This window comes from Erithacus rubecula (assembly GCF_903797595.1).
Source record: "Erithacus rubecula genome assembly, chromosome: 3".
In the NCBI taxonomy this organism is placed as follows: domain Eukaryota; kingdom Metazoa; phylum Chordata; class Aves; order Passeriformes; family Muscicapidae; genus Erithacus; species Erithacus rubecula.
In genome coordinates this window covers 89,172,119-89,190,090 of record NC_136689.1, presented here as the reverse complement: position 1 = coordinate 89,190,090, position 17,972 = coordinate 89,172,119, and the positions used below count along the sequence as shown (strand labels likewise).

The window sequence follows — 17,972 nt, the reverse complement described above, 5'->3', positions numbered from 1 at the left end:
CCTGGCTTTGGAGTCAAACCTGACACTTCTGCAGATATGACCTTAATGTTCAGCATGGTCTTCATGTTTACAAGCTGTAATATCTTGACCGTCTTGAAAATACTAATAAAAGTTTCAGGGAGAAGCATGTATCCCTTCCTTCCAGAAAACCCTGTAAACATGCACACACACACAGAGCAACCCAGAAAAAAAAAAAAAAACCAAACAAAAAATAAATTACATAAGCTAAAAACTTTTTACACCAAAACATATTCTGTTCAGAATATGGCTGCTTTTCATCTCAGCACTGGTTTTAACTTACCAGTCCACAGCGGTGGTATATTTAGGTACTTGGTTTCAAAAGGCAATTGCCAAGGGCCGTAGTCTGGTCTCACACCTGTTTACTGGTACAATTCCCTGAGTTTATGCTTTTAAGGGAGTGACATGAGAAACTGACCCTATATCTTATCATTCTTATTCATGCAGAGTAGGCACCAACTTAAATCAAAATGTTGTCTTTTCAGAGGGGGAGTGCAGCATTTAGGCAATAATCACTCCCTTCCTGGGCCACAAAATGAAGCACATAGCGTGGCTTTTGGAAAAATGAGTGTAGGCTCTTGTCTGTGCAGAGAAGTTATTGTTAGGCTTTTGCAGCTGTAGCCGTCGATGAAGGACTGATGAAAGCAGGCAAAGGGCAGAGCTAAGTTGTTCTGTCGAGCTTCCCAACCTCAGGCTTTCCAAATCTCTTCAGATGTAACATACAAGTTAATGTTGCTTGCTGCACATGCAACCCCCTCCTTAAGTAACAGTCATATTTCATTTAATTGCCAAAGGATCTCCAAGGAAGGGAGGGGGCAGAGCTCTGCCTTTTGTCTTTCTCCCGGTTTGCCTCCAGTTTGCATAGGGCAGGTTTAGAAATACAGATCGGAGGGAGCCCTCCCGTCCTGTGGCCTCCTGACCAAGGGCAGGATTGCCAGCTGTCTTGGTCACAAGTTAGGTCAAATATCACTTCTTCTCCATGAAATAATCATGGAAAAAGCCCACAACTATGGTGCATGAAACAGAAACATACATATTGTTTATGGTCACTTGTATCCTCCTAAGTCTGTTACAAGTAAATAGTATTTTACTTTAACAACTCTGTAAGTGCTAATACTTTATAGTGAGCAGTGATGTATTGCAGCAGCTAAAAATTACACAATTCCATATAATCTTTTACCTTTCTTCTAAAATTGCTCTCATGGGATAGGCTATAATAAAAAATACAGGTTATAATTTTTTTAGATGCATTTAATTTGATTTAGTACCCAGCGTGGGATAAACCACAGTGTAGCATTCACAGTTACACAACATAATGCAGCATTCAGCTTCATTAGAAAATGTTAAAACTTAGCCTTACTTTTTCCAAAGGAATGTTTTATAAATATTGGGAACAAATTAACACCTGGCATAATTATGCTGAGTTGTGATGAGTTATATTTAGAATGAACCCATTCAGAATGGGTAGTATCTTTTTTATTTTCCTTTTCTTTTCCTTCTTTACTGCTCAAAGGATCAAGAATATGCCTTGGCTTAGCAATACCTGTTGTGAGGCAGGAGTTTCCATCAGCTTGTTTAGTTTCTCTGTGTAGTAAGAGTCATAGGTCAGCCCCTGTGTAGCAAAGCACATCTCCTAGAGCCAAAATGCACACTTATTGTGGCATGCTCTGCAGCAGAACATGGATGGTGTCTGAAAAAGCAAATTGTCTTTTTCTACCCATTAGTGACCTGTGTACATCTTGCTGTGGTCCAGGGTCAGGAATAGTTGATTCTTGCTGCTTGAGCAACCTCAACTGCTCCATTCACATGGGGATCTGAACACATAAATGATACAGCATACAGATTTTTCTACTGCTGCTCCCCATCTTCTCTGTATCATGGCCTCTACCTGCCTCAGTGTCACAGGATCCTTTGGAGCAGCTGAGGCAAAATTTGTCTCCATATGAACTTTATAAGAAGGATGCACATGTTTTACCGGCTGTTTAGTCATGTGAGCTGGAACTTACCATGAGAAACTCAGGCAGTTAGGTTGGGTAAGCAGAACAGAGTCACTAGGAGCTAGTACCAGGACCCAGATACAGACAGATGTCTCCAGGATTGCTGTGATTCTCCCATGAGTCAGCCACTCTGACATGGTGTCCTTCATCCCTTACCTGCCAACAGCAACCAGCTCCAGCTAGGAGAGGCAGAGTACAGGACAGCTACCTGAGAAGTTTTGCTTGCTGCCTCATCTCTCTGTTCTGCACAGAGGTGACTTCTGGATTGAAGTTAGCAACTTGGGTGATATCTGCAGCCCATGGTTGTAATATGGTCCTCCCAGGCTGCCAGACCACTGTTATTGATGGGGAAAGAGTTTTTTCTGCTTCCACTCTGGCTTGGAGAGTTGCTAAAGTGGCCTTCAGGCTGATGGGCTTAAGCCTAAGTTCATGTGGGCAGTTGATTCCAAAGGGTATACTGGCTTCTTTTAGTTGTGGAGACTACCTCAGCCTTTCTTTGGCTGAACCCTTAAGAGAAAGTGGCTATGAAGTCTCTCCCAGAAATAACCCAGCAGGTGTCTGATGATGAGGATGTTACTAAAATAAATGCCACATTATTTAGTACCTGCTCAGAAAACCAGCAGCACGTTCCAAGCACAGAATTGGACTAAGCCACAAAAGCTCCTGTTGTATTTTCTGTCAAGAGAGAGAGCAGTGTTGAAGAAGTGACAGGGATCCGCTGGTGATGAAGAAGGAGATAGTGGGGAGGGAGCTGTCAGAGGGTCACAGGGAAGCTGAGCAAGCTGAGACTGTCAAATGGTTGCCTGGAAGAGTTATGGCCACATAAGCAAGATAATAGGTTCTGCTGAACCTCAAATGCTTCAATTTGAAGGATAAGAGGTGATATGGGGCAGCTGGTTTACTTTGAACCAATCCTGTATTCAAATGAAGCAATGCTGCATGTGTCAGATAAAACATGATTTATCTTATGTGTCTCTATCACTGTCAGATAAAATGCACTTTGTGAGGTTTTGGAAGAAATCTGCATTTCCGACACACTGAGACAAATTCATCAATGGGAAAAGTGTTTCATTGGAGTAAGCTAAATAATGTTCCTTTTCTAGTGTGATGCAAATTATCCTAGCCACCAGGTTTCTATTTCTGTTTAATAATAGCATACAGGCACTTGTAAAATGTGATATTATATTTTAGTTATAAATATGAAATTATTTCTATGCATATGGAAATATTTTTGTAATATATATCTGAATAGCAAAATGCCTGTAGGTAACCAAATAAGTAGGTAGATGTAGACCTATTTTTTTATGCCTTTATAAATAATACTAGCTTTGCCACAGAAGGAAATGTTGTCAGGCAAATAATGCTGTATGTTTCACAGAATGCCCTTAAATGCATATAACCTTGCTTTCTGTGACTTTCATTTTAGTACTGTTCCACTGATCAGGCTGCTGCAGGCACAGATGCAGAACATGTACAACAATTCTATAATCTCCTGACTGCCTCCATTGACATAACTAGAGGCTGGGCAGAAAAAATCCCAGGATTTACTGACCTCCCAAAAGAAGATCAGACATTACTCATAGAATCAGCTTTTTTGGAGCTGTTTGTACTAAGACTCTCCATCAGGTAACTATTTATTTTATTTCCTCTTAAGATGATGTGAAAAGTCATCCACATGAATATTTTTAAGGAATAAATATGGCACTATCTTTGAACATTGTCATTTGTACAAAAAAAAAATCAGCTATGTCTGCATACAAAGGATATGGTGTTTAATTTGTTTTACACAGCAAGAAAAATCAAGAAGATGATTTAAAAAGAGATCATAGATGTCACTAATGTGCTTCTATTATTTGATCCCATCTTCTTCCTACATAGTAATCAAAATTGATCCTCAGGTACTATTAGAGCAAGTCTGCTTTGTACTCATAAGTATGAAATATAGAAACACACTTCAAGTATGAAAGTTTTTTTCTTTTCCCTTTGTCATCTATTTTTGAAAGGGATGAAGAAGATTTAAAATCTTGTTCAGGTTGGTTTTCTTCTTAATACCAAACCATTTAATAGAATGAGATGCTGTTTGTCAGTCTAGCACTAGTTAAGACACTTTACCAAATCCACTTTCAGGCACAGGCAAAATTGCAGACTGGTGATTTTAGTTATGCCCTTGTTTATTTAGGTGGAAAATGACCTTTGTATGTGTTTCTTTAAACAGAAACATTGGTAAAGGAGAAGGAAGAAGAGGAGAGCTTTCCTGTAATTTCTCTTTTGCACACAGGTTTTAATTTAAAATAGTTTAGGCAGTTATGTGTATTGTCCTGCATTACTGCGTGTACTCTCCATTGGTTTTTTCCTTGCCAATTTTTACAATCCGAAAAATGCAGATGATACTAAGTAAATGCTGAGAGTTGCAGAACCTATCTTTTTTATTAGTTTTGTATGTCAAAATGCACTCACTTAGTATTCTTTTGGTTCAAACATACAGTATTTAATGCAAAATGTCTTCTCTGTTTATGCCTTTGGGCAGGACCAAAATCTTAACTAATTAGACAGTCTACACCACATGCTACAGCTAACCTCAGGCTTATAACTCTACCAAGTAAGCAATCACAGAAGCTTGTTTGTTGTACTTTGGCCCCAAGGGAGAAACATATTGTCAAATGTGAATGCCCACATATGTCTCAGGATAATATGCCTTGGATTTTAAATGACAGACGCTTCAATACTGGTTATGCATTTTTCTGTAAAGTAGAAGATGCATTTATAATTTTTTCAATTGTTTTTATTTGAGGTCTGATACTGCTGAGGATAAGTTTGTATTCTGCAATGGACTCGTGCTTCATAGACTTCAGTGCCTTCGTGGATTTGGGGAGTGGCTCGACTCTATTAAAGACTTTTCCTTAAACTTAAAGAGCCTTAACCTTGATATCCCAGCCTTAGCAAGTCTATCAGCTCTAACTATGATTACAGGTAAGTGCTCCTTTGTTGACAGAAAGCTTTAGACTCTAGTGCTTTGCTTTATTGGATTCAAGCAATTTCAGTTAATTTAGCTATATTCAGGGTGAAGTGATAATGATTTTTAAGCACTGGCATGACTATATTGAAATTATGGAATAACATTAGGCTGTCAGATACCCTTCTTAAAATGTAATCTAACTATTTCTTTGCAGCTTCATTGTTTTGTTGGAGTAGCCTCCATAAAGCAAACTGCTTCCAAGCAAATTGTGTAGCTCGTACAAAAATATTGAAGATACTTGCTGAAGTCCCAGAAAATCTTAATGAAATTACCAGAGCTAGGTCTTCTGTGTAGGAATAGTAATATCAAGGCAGCTTGAGATCTAGAAGCTGTACAGCTAGTGTAGCTCATCTCTCAGTAGGGTAGCTAGAGCAGAAAGTGTGCTCCATGAGGGCAGGCAGGCTGCTTTTGGTAGCCAGGCTGGCCTAGGTATTCCATGTACTGCTTTTCTGAGAGAAGAAAATCAGAGAAAAATGAGAAAAAAGTCACATCCCGCAGTTGTACGAAAGCTTTTAGGTGTGCATGTGTGACCGTAAGACCCTTTCTGCCTGCTGGGGTGAGCAGCAGGAAACCAATGCCAGAATTTGCCAAATCTGTCCAGTAAATGCAAAATAGGAGAATATAACCTTTTAAAGTGTCATTTTTGCATTCTTGAAGCAATAAAGCCTTGGGCATCTTGCAGTAGAAGAGTCATGTGGCTGATGGCAGCAGGAGTTGGGAGAAAGGGTGTCTGACCCTTTCACACAGCAGAATTTGGAGCAGAAGTCATCTCCACAATGAGCTTCACACTCATATCAGAAAAACTGGCAGTTTAACAGTGTAATTGTGTCATCAGAGTGAGGCAGGGCTTCAGTGTGCCCTGAGCTGAATCTTCCCAAGGATGCTTATAAGCTTCCTTGATTTACTTCTGCGTTTCGGGCATCCACTACTTTGCAGGCAGTGGCCTCAACAACACCAGCTGTAGTCTTCATTTAACCCAGGATATGATGGTGTCAGGGCAACCCTGAGATAAAATACTCAATGACAGATACGAAAAATAAAGTTGACCAATTCCTGCTGACATTTGTGGGGCAAAGATTTTGGTTCCAGAGTTTGCACGGTACACTGCCTTCCTGCATTTGGTGAAGGGTTAGTGTATGTATGTAGTTCTTTGTTTCTTAGGCATTTTCAGGTTTTTTATTAATTTCTGTTGATTTCTTCTGCAGTTGAAAAAGGTTCTTTAAGATCCAGATTCTGGCTCCTTTGATAAAACATTTAAGACCAGAATAACTAATTGGATCTGCTTTACTCTGTATAAAAAAATCCCTGTATTTAAAAAAAAAGGCCCAAAATAAGAGGTATGTTAAAGTCAGAAAGAACATTCCCAAATTATTTTTTTCTCATCCACTGGCATAGGTTCACACCTACTTATATATGTGTACTATAAACACCTACATATATGTGTACATAAATGTGTATGTGTCTGGATACTTTTATACATACACAATGTACTTATGTATGTATATATGCATTCAAATATCTCTAAATCAAGGAGAGGTGCTGCCTCTCTGTGTATATATGTACAGGCATATATGCTCATATATATAGCACATATGAGTGATTTAGATTATTTACTATATATGAGATGTGGTTTTTAGGTAGCCATAGGTAGTGTGTTCTTGATTATCCTCCTGGAAACTGGAATTTGCAAGTTGATGAACAGGATTCCCAGCAAGCTTAAGTGAATGTAGCAAAAAACAAATGTAGAGAAGGAAAACTTACTCCCCTTAGAAACCCATGCTCTGTTTTAACATGGTAATTTGTTTAGTTAAGCACTGCTTGCTTGCCCTTACATAAGGGATCAGAGTTGTTCAGTGGCTGGTTCAGTTCACCCTAGGATAATTAGAAATAGGTTTTTATTGGATATATCCCACCTTTCTTCCTTTCCTTGATCACAACACTTCCAGGAGTTTGGTATCTTTTGCTACTCTTCCCAAAGTTTCTGAACAAATGGAAGCAATTGTTGCCTTTAAAAGGAAACAATTTCTTTTATAGAAGCTTTAAGATTCTCTTTGTCAAGCTTCTCTTGATTTTCTTTCCTCTGTGAGTTGATGTTTAAAATTAATTTTGTTTTTTGTTTATTCTTTTATTTTGTGAGGCTGGTATATCTCTGCTGATTTGGTCTAAGGACAGCATGTATTTTCATGTGATCTAAATTAGACCAAAGCTCTAGTGACTTATATTCACAGGTTTCAGATGTCCAAGGGCAGTTAGCTAACTCAGGGACTCAGCCAGAAACTTGGTCACCTGTAAACAGATAGCATTGTATAATGATGAACAATATTAAAAATAAAGCATGTAAGAGGAAATCAAGTGATTCTAGCTAGTGTATTGAAATTTTTCTTCAGAAAGACCTTGAGATTTGGCTCTGATGTGGCATCCCACAAAAAATGGCTTCTTTTCTCCTCCTTGCAGTTTGAGTATGACAAGCCATGTGTTGGTTTTTCAGCTAGTCACACCAAAAGAGAAAAAATAACAAAGAAAATTTGGAAAGATAAAACCTGAAGAAGTCTGAAATGTTGAACATTTTAAAATATTGTTTTGAGGCTTGGCTTAGATTTAGATGGGTGGCTTAGGTGCTATTCTTTATCTCCAGGGAAGGCACCCTTTTCTCCTGTAAAGGATTGCTGGAAGCAATGGATACTCAGTAAATTCTTCAAGCCCTTTCTGTGAGTCAGACCAAGGAAGAGCAGCCTTCCCCAGGAACATAGGATATCCAGCTACTGACTACCACTGTCTTTTGTCTTAAGACAACTTGATGTATTTCACAGGCCACAGAATGTCTATTGTGTCTGATGGTAGTCTGAGGGACACTCAAAGCCCTATCTCTGGTCTGATTTCAGCAGGAAGGGAATCTGACCATGGTTGTCCCATGTTCCAGGTGGATATCCATGTCATTAGGTTTCAAAATAAGGAGTGGGTAAGCTTTCTTTTGTGAATCTAGTTGTTTGCCTTAGTAACAACAATGCAAAACCAGAATGCTGCCTTGAGCAAAATTTTATTGATTGTCATGCAAATTGCGTATGACTTGATGCCTTAACCAAAAGAAGGAAAAGGAAGCAGCCCTGTGATCTGTAGTAGTCACAGCCTGTTTTAATACTGTACAGCATCTTAGGTGCTGTACAGAATTGGCATCGAATTCAAGAATTGTCTTTCCAGATAAAATTTCTTCTGGGAATAATGACCCATTAATTCTTCTTGATTTCATGAGTGCTGTCCTTAGCCCAAACAAAGATGTGTCCTTAGAAAGCAAACCCTCTTGTTTACTACTAAGCTTTGGCAGTTTTGCTAAGGGAGAAGAGTAAGAGGAGTCACTACTCTCTCATATTCTGTGTTCTTCAGGAGTGATAGGGAGAACTAACATCTGTCTCCCAGTGAAGGAAGAGGGAATAAATGTAAAATTCAGTGTTGGAGTCTAAAAGAAATTCCACTGGTCCCAGTGTCCTAAAACATATTTATCCGCCAAGATTTTTAATGGCAAAATCTGCCTAAGTATTTACTCTCAGTGAATACAGTGAAGGCTGTTCCTTCATTTTGAGATGTCATATTGTCTCCCCAGTAACAGCTCCAGTAGTTGCAGTGACCTTCCATTAACCCTGCAGAGTTGTTTGGAGCTGCAAAGCTCCATGTCCTATGCCAACCACAGCTTCAGATGACAGCATAGGATGCATGGTTATAGGTGTGTAGGGGCATTTGTTCTTTTCACTGTGGTTCCCTACATTACTTGCTTTTACTAAAGGCATGTACGATATTTTGCATTATATATTTCATTAGAAAGTTCAGATATTTTTGCTTTTTCTATCTATTTTTTATCTGTGGTATATTGCCTATAACGAAAAGCATTATGTCAGGTTGCTGATGAATTTTCTGGTCCTCTGAGATAAGGTATCAACTTAAAAGAGCACCCAGTTTACTGTGGAGGCTTGCAAACAGTTAACATAGAACTCTTGTTGTGCTGAAACACGTTTTTTTACTGTAAGGTGCTCCTTTAGGATCTTCCTCTCTCTGTCTCTCTTCTCTTTTTTTACTTCCTTTAGTTGGTTTAGAAAGGCTGGACATAACTTCCTCCATAGCATATGAGTGTTGCTCTAAGCATCACCCAGAAGAAAGTAGGTAGGAAACAATGCATGACACTCACCTTACATGCCTAAGAAAATAAAAAAATTAGGTCTGTCATGTTCTTCTCCTTTGGACCACTTATTCTGTTGGTATGTAGCATCTAATGAGCTAAAGAAGAGTGCTGACATGGAAAGGAAATGCTGGTCATCTTGGGTCAAGTTCTGTTGTTAATTCCACGTGGACAATTTCTATGAGTTTAATGTATTCATGGATCACAAGTGTTCCTGCACAGTCACTCCATGATGGACTTGATACTGTTGAAGATGAAGCTTTGCAGAGTAGACTAGGTACTAACACAGCCTATGCTTGAAAATGCATCCTAAACTTCCCAGATGACCATTTGTTAGGTTATTTTAACAATGTGAAAACAGAAAGACTTGAGTCCAGTGCAGATCATCTCAAGGGTGCATTCTAATATAGCCTCAAATTTCTGCCTGCTCTGAAAACTGCTAGTGTTTTCTCTCTCTCTCATTCTCCTCGTTGATTAGGTTTTCCTCTCTGCCCCTTCCTTTCTCTATCCACATCAAACCATTATTATTTTGCCCACTTGACATCTCAGTGGGATGCTGCAGAGTGCAGAGCATGCTAGCCCTCATTCAGCCAAGCTCTTTCAGCATATGTTTTATTTTAAGTGTGTTACAGACCAGCCCAGAGCCACTGTATATATTGGGCTTATTCACACTCCTAACACTTTGTTAGACTGGCACCAGACCACTGGAGAATATTGTGAGGTTTCAATTAATTAGGAGTTTCTGTTTGTCTTCCTGCTGTTGGGCTTTCCGTTCCAGTTTACAAACACAATTTTTAGCACCATCAGTCATACCAAGAAACAGTAATGAGACCAGGCTGGCTAAAAAGAGTATGACTGCTGCAGTTCCTTCTGCACGAGTTTGTCCAACCTCCCAGTGGAATTGAAACTTACCTACTCTTCAGCAGCAGATATCCTTCAATCCTCTTGCCAGGGTATCCTTTGGAGTGGGTGCTTCATGTGCTGGGTCTACACACAAGCAGGTGGCAGACTGGAGGAGTGTAGGAGAGTTGGTTATAAAAAAAAACCCCTCCAGATTGCATTGTCTGCCTTCCCCCTTCCACTTAGCTGAGGGAAATACTGTCAGCGTCAAAGTGAAGTACTCACTCCTCCTTTTTCACTCCCACCTCTTTGTTGAGGCAAGAACTCTTTGCTTCTACAGCAACCAGCAGTCTCCATGTTATATTGTGGTTTTCTTAAAAGAGAGAGCAAACTATGGTGTTCTGTGTGGCCACTCATCTCACCTGACTTTAGGTACCTTGCACAGCTGATGGAGAATACAGGGCACCTCCAGAAGATGATTCATACACCTAAAATTTTAATAATATTCTAAAAATGCCCATCCTTACACTGATGTTAGGAGGAGTTTGAGAGATCTGTGCACTGAGACTGGGGACCCTTGTGAAGTGTCTGAGAGTTACACAGGATAAATATGGGCCAGACTGCAACAGGAAAGGAGACTCTTGGATCTGCCAAATTGCAATGTTCCTGTGTAACAGTGTGTGCATGAGAAAGCAGTAGGCAACTGAGCCTTGTGCTTATTTGAGTTATTGAAGGGGAAGAGGAATGTAAAGGGGGAAGAGAAAATCACATAACTACACTGAAACCAAGACAATCGAGAGGCTATTTTAAGTCTGCAGTGTTCATCCGTTGCATTTCTGGACACCTCAGAATTAATTGAGACTGAAAGTGATACCCTGTGACACAGAGTGCAGAGCCCAGGGTCTTTGAGATACTGATGCTCTCTGAGAGGCATTTTCTGTAAAGGTAGTGCTTGGTCTGCCTAACCCTGGCGTGATCTACCTTGGGTCAGAGGTTAGGGAAAGAGGGACTAGCACAGCTGGTGATGGATTTCTTTGCTTTCTTCCTGTCGAGTTTTTGCTGATCAGTGTAGTGATAGCACAAAACCACATTCAGCTTCCCAGGAAAAGGAAAAAGGCGTAAAATCTTGCTGTGTTCATTTTACCAGGATGAGCTACGTTTGCAGAGCTTTAGGGGCATTTAGTGTTCATTTTGACAGTATCTTTGCCATGTATCACCATTTTTCTCTCAAAAATCAGTGATATCCTAAAACCTAATCTTGGTTTGTTACAGGCTGAGAAATTCTATATTCACTTTACACATGTCCTTGTAAATATAAGAAAGTCTGAATACAGAAATATTTACACATGTCCTCAATCAGTTAGTGAAAATCTATATTGACCGGTATACTTCTTGGCATAAATCTTGCTCTTATAATTCCCATGTGGATCAGAACATCCTGTGGAAGGCAGCAAATGATTAGAGGCACTTGGATTCAGTTCCACTGCACATCCTCACTCCAAGGGCCTCATGCTGCTAGGTTGCATAAGAAAGACTGTGGGTCTTTGTGCAGACAGAACTGGGAGAGTGAAAAAGGCAAGAAAATACATTTCCTGTTACTTGAACCCTGTTAAATCTAAATCTTTGAGCAAATCAGGCCCTAGATGATTATCAAGTCTAGTCTACCAAGTCCTAGTCTACCAAGGAGAGGAGCCTATTCTTAGATGAGTGTGTTCTTCAGAAAGCAGTTGTGTTCTAACACCAGAGACTGCAGTGGCAGTGCTGGTGCACTAGCAGAAGGGCTTCCACATACATGGCTTTGACTTTCTATGGATGCCTTAGGAATTTAAGACTGAAACCTCTAGAGGCAGTTCCAGGCACGAGGAGTTAACCCTTATGGAGATTTTTGCAAGTAGAGAAGGCCATTGTATGGCACTTCACTCAGGGGAGGACAATTTGTTTTATCAGGGACTGTTTCAATAGTGTTTCAGCACCAGAGTTTAAGGACAGAGTATCTCTTAATTCTGAATCCCCACTATTTTGTTATGTAAAGTAAGTTACTAATATGATAATCGTTGTACACATAGTGTTTTGCCTTGGTACATTTCATGGCTACTCACAAAAGACATGATTTTTTCATGAAACCTTCTGAACTTGTCAGTGGGAGACAAGCTGTTTAGTTCTGGCTGGAAATGCTAACAAAGTTGCTGCATGTTCCAGAGCCAGAGATAATTTTCCATATTTTTCAGCAAGCTACTCACCTGCTGAGGCAGTAGTTTGAAAATGTGCTCAGCTGATTCGTAGTCGGGTTTTGGATCCATTCTATATTCCAGCTCCCTACATCTATAAAAATATCTTCACCTGCACAGCTAGGAAACAAAACAGATTAAAAGATGAGAACTCTTCAAAGATTGCAAGATTAATTTAATGTCCTGCAGATTCTCTCAGTAGGCTAGTGGTAAAAAGAAAAAAGCCCTACAGCTTTTCCAACCTGTATAAAATATTTATCTGCCAAGATTTTTAATGGCAAAATCTGCCTAAGTATTTACTCTCAGTGACCTGTATAGTTAAAGCTTACATAATTACACTATACACCATTTACTGGAAAGGCTTTAAATATTCATTGACTTCTCATGTTTTAATGTAAACAAAGCACTTAGAATACCTAGGGTTTTTAATTCCTGCAAGGTGAAAACGATGTCTGAAGCAGATGTCACTGCTTGGATAAGTGTTGCTCTGAAACAACAGTGCAGATTGATGGTACTTAAATGATAGAGCACAGGAGCTTCTGGACAGAAATGTCCATGTCTGCCTATCTCTGATTCTGATCCCAAACCAGTATTATTCAGGAGCTAACTCTGCCTAAGTAAATACACTTCGGAAAAAAAAAAAAAAAAGGTGTAAAATGGGTGAATAACAGTGAAAAACCAGACCTTTGCATTTCTGACTGCCCTCATTGAATCCATCTGTTTTATTGGTTTATAAAGAGTACCTAGGCCAAAACAGGTGAGCAAGGAGTTTATATACACAGGCCTGGGCAAGGCACCACTGTGCAGGCAATACTCCTGCTTCTGGAAGTAAAGAGAACTGTGCTCTTTTCACTGTTCATTAGGGGACAGGCAGAGGACATGTCTATTGCTTGCTCCATGGAGGAGCAAGACTTGGGGACAATGGGCACAATGTGGCTGCTGGCTGCCAGGGATGGGAAAGAGGCCCAGGGAAAGAGATGACTTCAAAAGCATCAAACACAAGAACTGCCACAATTTCTCCTTATCCACTGCTTTCATTATTTTATATATGTAATTGACTTAATATAACCTGCATTTTCTTTGATTACCGTATCTAGCACAATTCTCTTTCACCTGTAAATTATTATGACTTTGATGTGAAGCCATTTCTCACTTGCCTGTCTATTTCAAAGTCAGAGGCAAATTAATACATTACAAATTTGAGATTTTTGTTTAGAATTTTCTTTTGTTCTGTTGCCCACTAAGCCTTGATAGCAAACAACACAGAATTCTTTCCCCTGTAAAAAGCCTGCTCTTAATGAATCACAAATCTGATTCATTCTACTTATGCTTAAAGAACTGTGAATGCATTTAACATCGTTGTAGTATTTTAAAAAGATATTTGAAGGGGAACAAACCCCAGCTCCCCTTCCTTTTAGGAGTGCTGAGGTTTTTGTGATGGTTAACATAGCAGCTGTTCAGGGATTGCTCATTCAAAGCAAAATAGTTAACTTCCAGGCTTCTTTTATCTTAGAGCTTTTAAAGATGAATAAACTAAAAAGCAGCAGCTGATCAAAATAACAAAGGGTAGTAAGGTGCCTTTAGTTTCTTATAAGAGTGCCTGCAAATTCCTGGTGGAATTCTAGGCCGGGTGCTGATGGAGCTGGCTAAGGATATTGATCGCCACTTGAATTCACTGAATAAGTAATGGTTGCCATAGTTATTGAGCATTCACAACTGGTGGGGAAGCACGGAAATCTCCAAAACACCTCCTGTGATAGTTTTGCTGGAAAATCACCCAATTAATTCTGTCTCATATCATGAAAATTATGTCAGATACACAGGATGCTTGGATTCCTTGTACCAGAATTTCAATCATAACTGAGCATCTCTGTTGCCTGTTATAGTAGATAAAGAGAAAAGGGCACTTGCTCTCTCTTATTTTGTGTGGCAGAAAGGTTAACTGACACCATGTAACCCCAGCTGTTCTGAGAAATCTACACTTCCAGAGCACTTTTTGCTCTGAGTTCCAGAGTATGCACCTGAGTTACGCCTAAGAAAACACATTCTCTCCATTTGTGATAGGGTTGGTGATGTGGTTTTTCCCTTTGGCTTTGCAGAACGACATGGATTAAAAGAACCAAAGAAAGTGGAAGAGCTATGCAACAAGATCACAAGCAGTTTGAAAGATCACTTAACTTTCAGTTGCCAAAACAAAGGACAACCACTCGAGTCTGCAGAGCCGAAGGTACTGGGTGTTCTGGCTGACTTGCGTTCTCTCTGCACACTGGGACTGCAGCGCATCTTTTACCTGAAACTGGAAGATTTGGTGCCAGCCCCTTCCATCATCGAAAGGCTGTTTCTGGACACCTTACCCTTCTGAGTCAAACCACCCTCCTGAGAGGCAAACGCCCACCAGAGCAGGCAAACAGATCGTGACTTACAGCTAACATTTCTGCCCTCACTTAACAGAAAAGCCGCTCCGAGTCTAACGTGAGGTCTTTTCTGGCGCTTTGTCCTTACAACCTGAGGCCTGAAACTTACTGGCTTACTGGTTTGGGGTTGTGTTCTTGTTTTCTTTTGTGTGATTTGGGTTTTTTAAATGGCTAATATGGCACTTTTGGACAATGCTATCCCAGCAGCAGTAAAAGGTTAACATGACTGTTTTAAATCTGTTGTTTAACACCTCATGGTCCATGAGGAGTAAAATTGTAGAAGCTGTGTTTGAAAGAACAGCAGTTTGTTGTTTGCCAGGGTAGTATGTGTTTTGTGAGGATACCTTTAGCATACTTCCTGCATCAAGGGCACATACATCAGCACAATCTAAACAAAAATTCACTTTTTTAGCAAAGTACATTCAATTAAACATTTCATACAAATCAAATATAGCAAAATGACAATGGCTGTTAGCTCCCATGTTCAAGTGCAATTTTTTAAAGTGCTGTCTTACTAAGTCTTGTTTATTAACTAATTTATTTTACTAGGAAAACAAACAGAAGAAATCAAGGGAGAAAATTACATGCACTAACTTACCTGACAGAGTTTTCCAAACTTGATTCCATGTAGCGTGACTTATTGACAAATGTATGTGGAAGACACGGGAGCAATTGTGGCTCAGTTGTTCCTTAGTTAAGGAAACCCGAGTAAGTAGTGATTGGAGCATACAGGGTCAGTATCAGGGATAGTTCAGTTCTAGACTTCTAACACAAGCAACTTGTTAGTAAACAGACAGAAGATGGTTTTCAAGAACAAGCAAGTCTTGTAAAATAGTATGAATGTAAGTGCTAGGAAGGATATAGTGGGCTGCGTTTAAACATTCCGTGTTCGTACTCCTTTTTGTATGTTTATACTGTTGATGCCATATTAATATGAGATAATTTGTTGCATAGTGTCTTTATTTGTATAAATGTTTGTATGCATGGTATATTGTAATGGCTTTGCCTGTATTTATTGCAATGACTGCCAGCTCATGGGAACCCTGTTACACATGATAACTAAATGGGGTGTTCACACTGACTCAGATACACCAGTTGGAAAACTATATACATATATATAATGTGTATGTATATATATGTATATACCTATATTTGTGTGCGTGTGTGTGTGCGCGTGTCTTTTTATTAACCATTTGTATATAAAATATCTGTCAAATCACAAGCAGAATTATTTTACAGTTTATTTGCAGTGACTTCTAAGGCAGTACTGTTTAGCACTTTGATATTAAAATCTTGCTCATGTTTTGCTAAATTCAAATAATATTTAAAAAGTTCAGTTCTAAAAAACTTTATATGCACTGTATTAAGTCAAAATTTTGTTGGTCATTTTGCTAAAGAAATTTTTGAATGTCAACCTGATGTCACTGTATCTTTTGTTAGCTTTAAACATTCTAGCTTTTGTCTTTTTTTAAACTATGCTGTTTATATGGAAATTAAATTATACAATCAAACAGATGCCAAATGAATTGCCTAATTGCTGCAAAGGATAACCCAGATATCGAGTCACTGTATGGTTTTCAAAAAGTAATCTGGTATTTTATCACTTACTATGTTTGGATGTGCTTTTATGAAAAAATTATTCTTATATCAAGATTTATAGTAGTGTCAATAGGGAAACAGACTTCTAATCACTATAGTTAATATTTCTGGTTTACCTGCAGATAATATTTGGAAAAGTATTGCTTTTTGTATTGACTTTTAAGCTTATGTGCAAACATAATAGCATAATTAAATATCAGAGAAGCTAATGTTTCTTGTAGGTTGCTGTAACAAGCCTGACCAGCAAGACAAATATATTTTGACTGAATTTGCTTTTGTATATACTAAATATATATATATACATATATATATATATACACTCACACACATGTGCGCATACAAAAACATACAGACATAAAATCCAAAAAAAGATTATTTGCTTTTGTCTCCTTGTGTAAGACACAAGGTCCCTTGAGAAATTGCTTTTATCTAGGGACAAATCCTGCCAGGTGCTGAGCACCAGCCAGACAAGGACTTGCAGGAGCTTTTTGCGAGCAGGCCCTTATCAAGGATTTTCAAGCAAATCAGCATAGTACAGTAAAATTGCTTTTTTGTTGAGCAAGGTTTATTTATTAAGTGGAATGTGAGTGGGAGGAAGCAGGTTGAGAGCCCCGTGTGAGATTTCACGTAGTCTGTGTCCTCCAGTCTTCCATAGATAGTCTTAGCTGTGATACTCTCCCAAATCCCATCATCTGTGGAATTGTCCTTCATGTCAACTTCAATACACTGATTCATCCTAGAGTACAGCCGGTGACCTGTCACAGTGGTAAAAGAAAGAGTTAATGCAGAATAAATCTACTACTATTCTTAGAGCTCTCTCAGTGTGAACATGCCTTTGTCTAAGCAGAATTCAGGAATATATCAGGTGTTAAGGGAGAGTGCCTTGCTTTTATTTCAGACAACAGTGTCTCAAGAGTTTCTTCACTCAGCTAACCACAGTACTTTTTTTCTTTTTTATTTCTTTTCCTTTTGTTTTTTTTTTTTTGTGGTGTTAACCTGTGGGTTGAAAGAAATGCTCATGTACATATACAATGTAAATTAAAATTATTAAATTGAATAACATTTTTTTCAGAGGCCCCATGTGTGTTGAATAAGTATGCTTAACTCTGTTAAAATCTGATGTGAATTTTTTATCATTTATAAAACATTAAAAAAATTGTCTACTTGAGTCTTAAAAGTGGAAAAATTGGTGAAGCATGCTTAAGAACACTGGCAATTTAATGGCTAGTCTTTTGATTAAAATAGCTTTTATATAAATACATGCCTGCAGTATCTGGTTATGCAATCTCAATTAGATATTGAGAGCTGGACCATGGTTGTCCCAGAGGTTGAACCACATGTAGACCAGAGCAGAGAGACTATTCACCCCTCACTATTTCTCCTCCATGACAAAAAGGGATTGCTGTTAATGCAGAGATGATGAGGCCACAGAGAAAGGGAGTGGATGGCTGCAAGGATTGTTTCACCTATGTGTGGCCAGAATGAGGACAGAGCTCCCATCCCATATTCAGCCCCTTTGCCTTAGTAAATCCTGCTAAGGCATCGCTCCAGCAGGCACCTGCATCATTTTCTTCAAACTTGCATCCAGCTCCTTTCCTTACTGTGCCACTGCTTTGCAGGAGGGATTGCTTATCCCCTGCCAGACAAAACTGTTTGGCTACAAATGCATTTCCAACAAGTGCAGTTTTGAGA

General features: G+C 39.0%; 1 protein-coding gene across 1 annotated transcript in view; it reads left to right on the top strand.

The window, feature by feature from the left end:
* Positions 1-17,438, top strand: part of NR4A3 (nuclear receptor subfamily 4 group A member 3) — a 29,253-nt gene extending 11,815 nt beyond the window's left edge. Inside the window, exons 6-8 of the mRNA XM_079300247.1 lie at positions 3,442-3,641; positions 4,807-4,985; positions 14,367-17,438. Of these exons, the coding sequence (XP_079156373.1) occupies positions 3,442-3,641; positions 4,807-4,985; positions 14,367-14,629 (642 nt within the window). The 3' untranslated portion in view covers positions 14,630-17,438. The remainder of the gene's footprint in view (positions 1-3,441; positions 3,642-4,806; positions 4,986-14,366) is intronic.
* Positions 17,439-17,972: the final 534 nt, after the last annotated feature.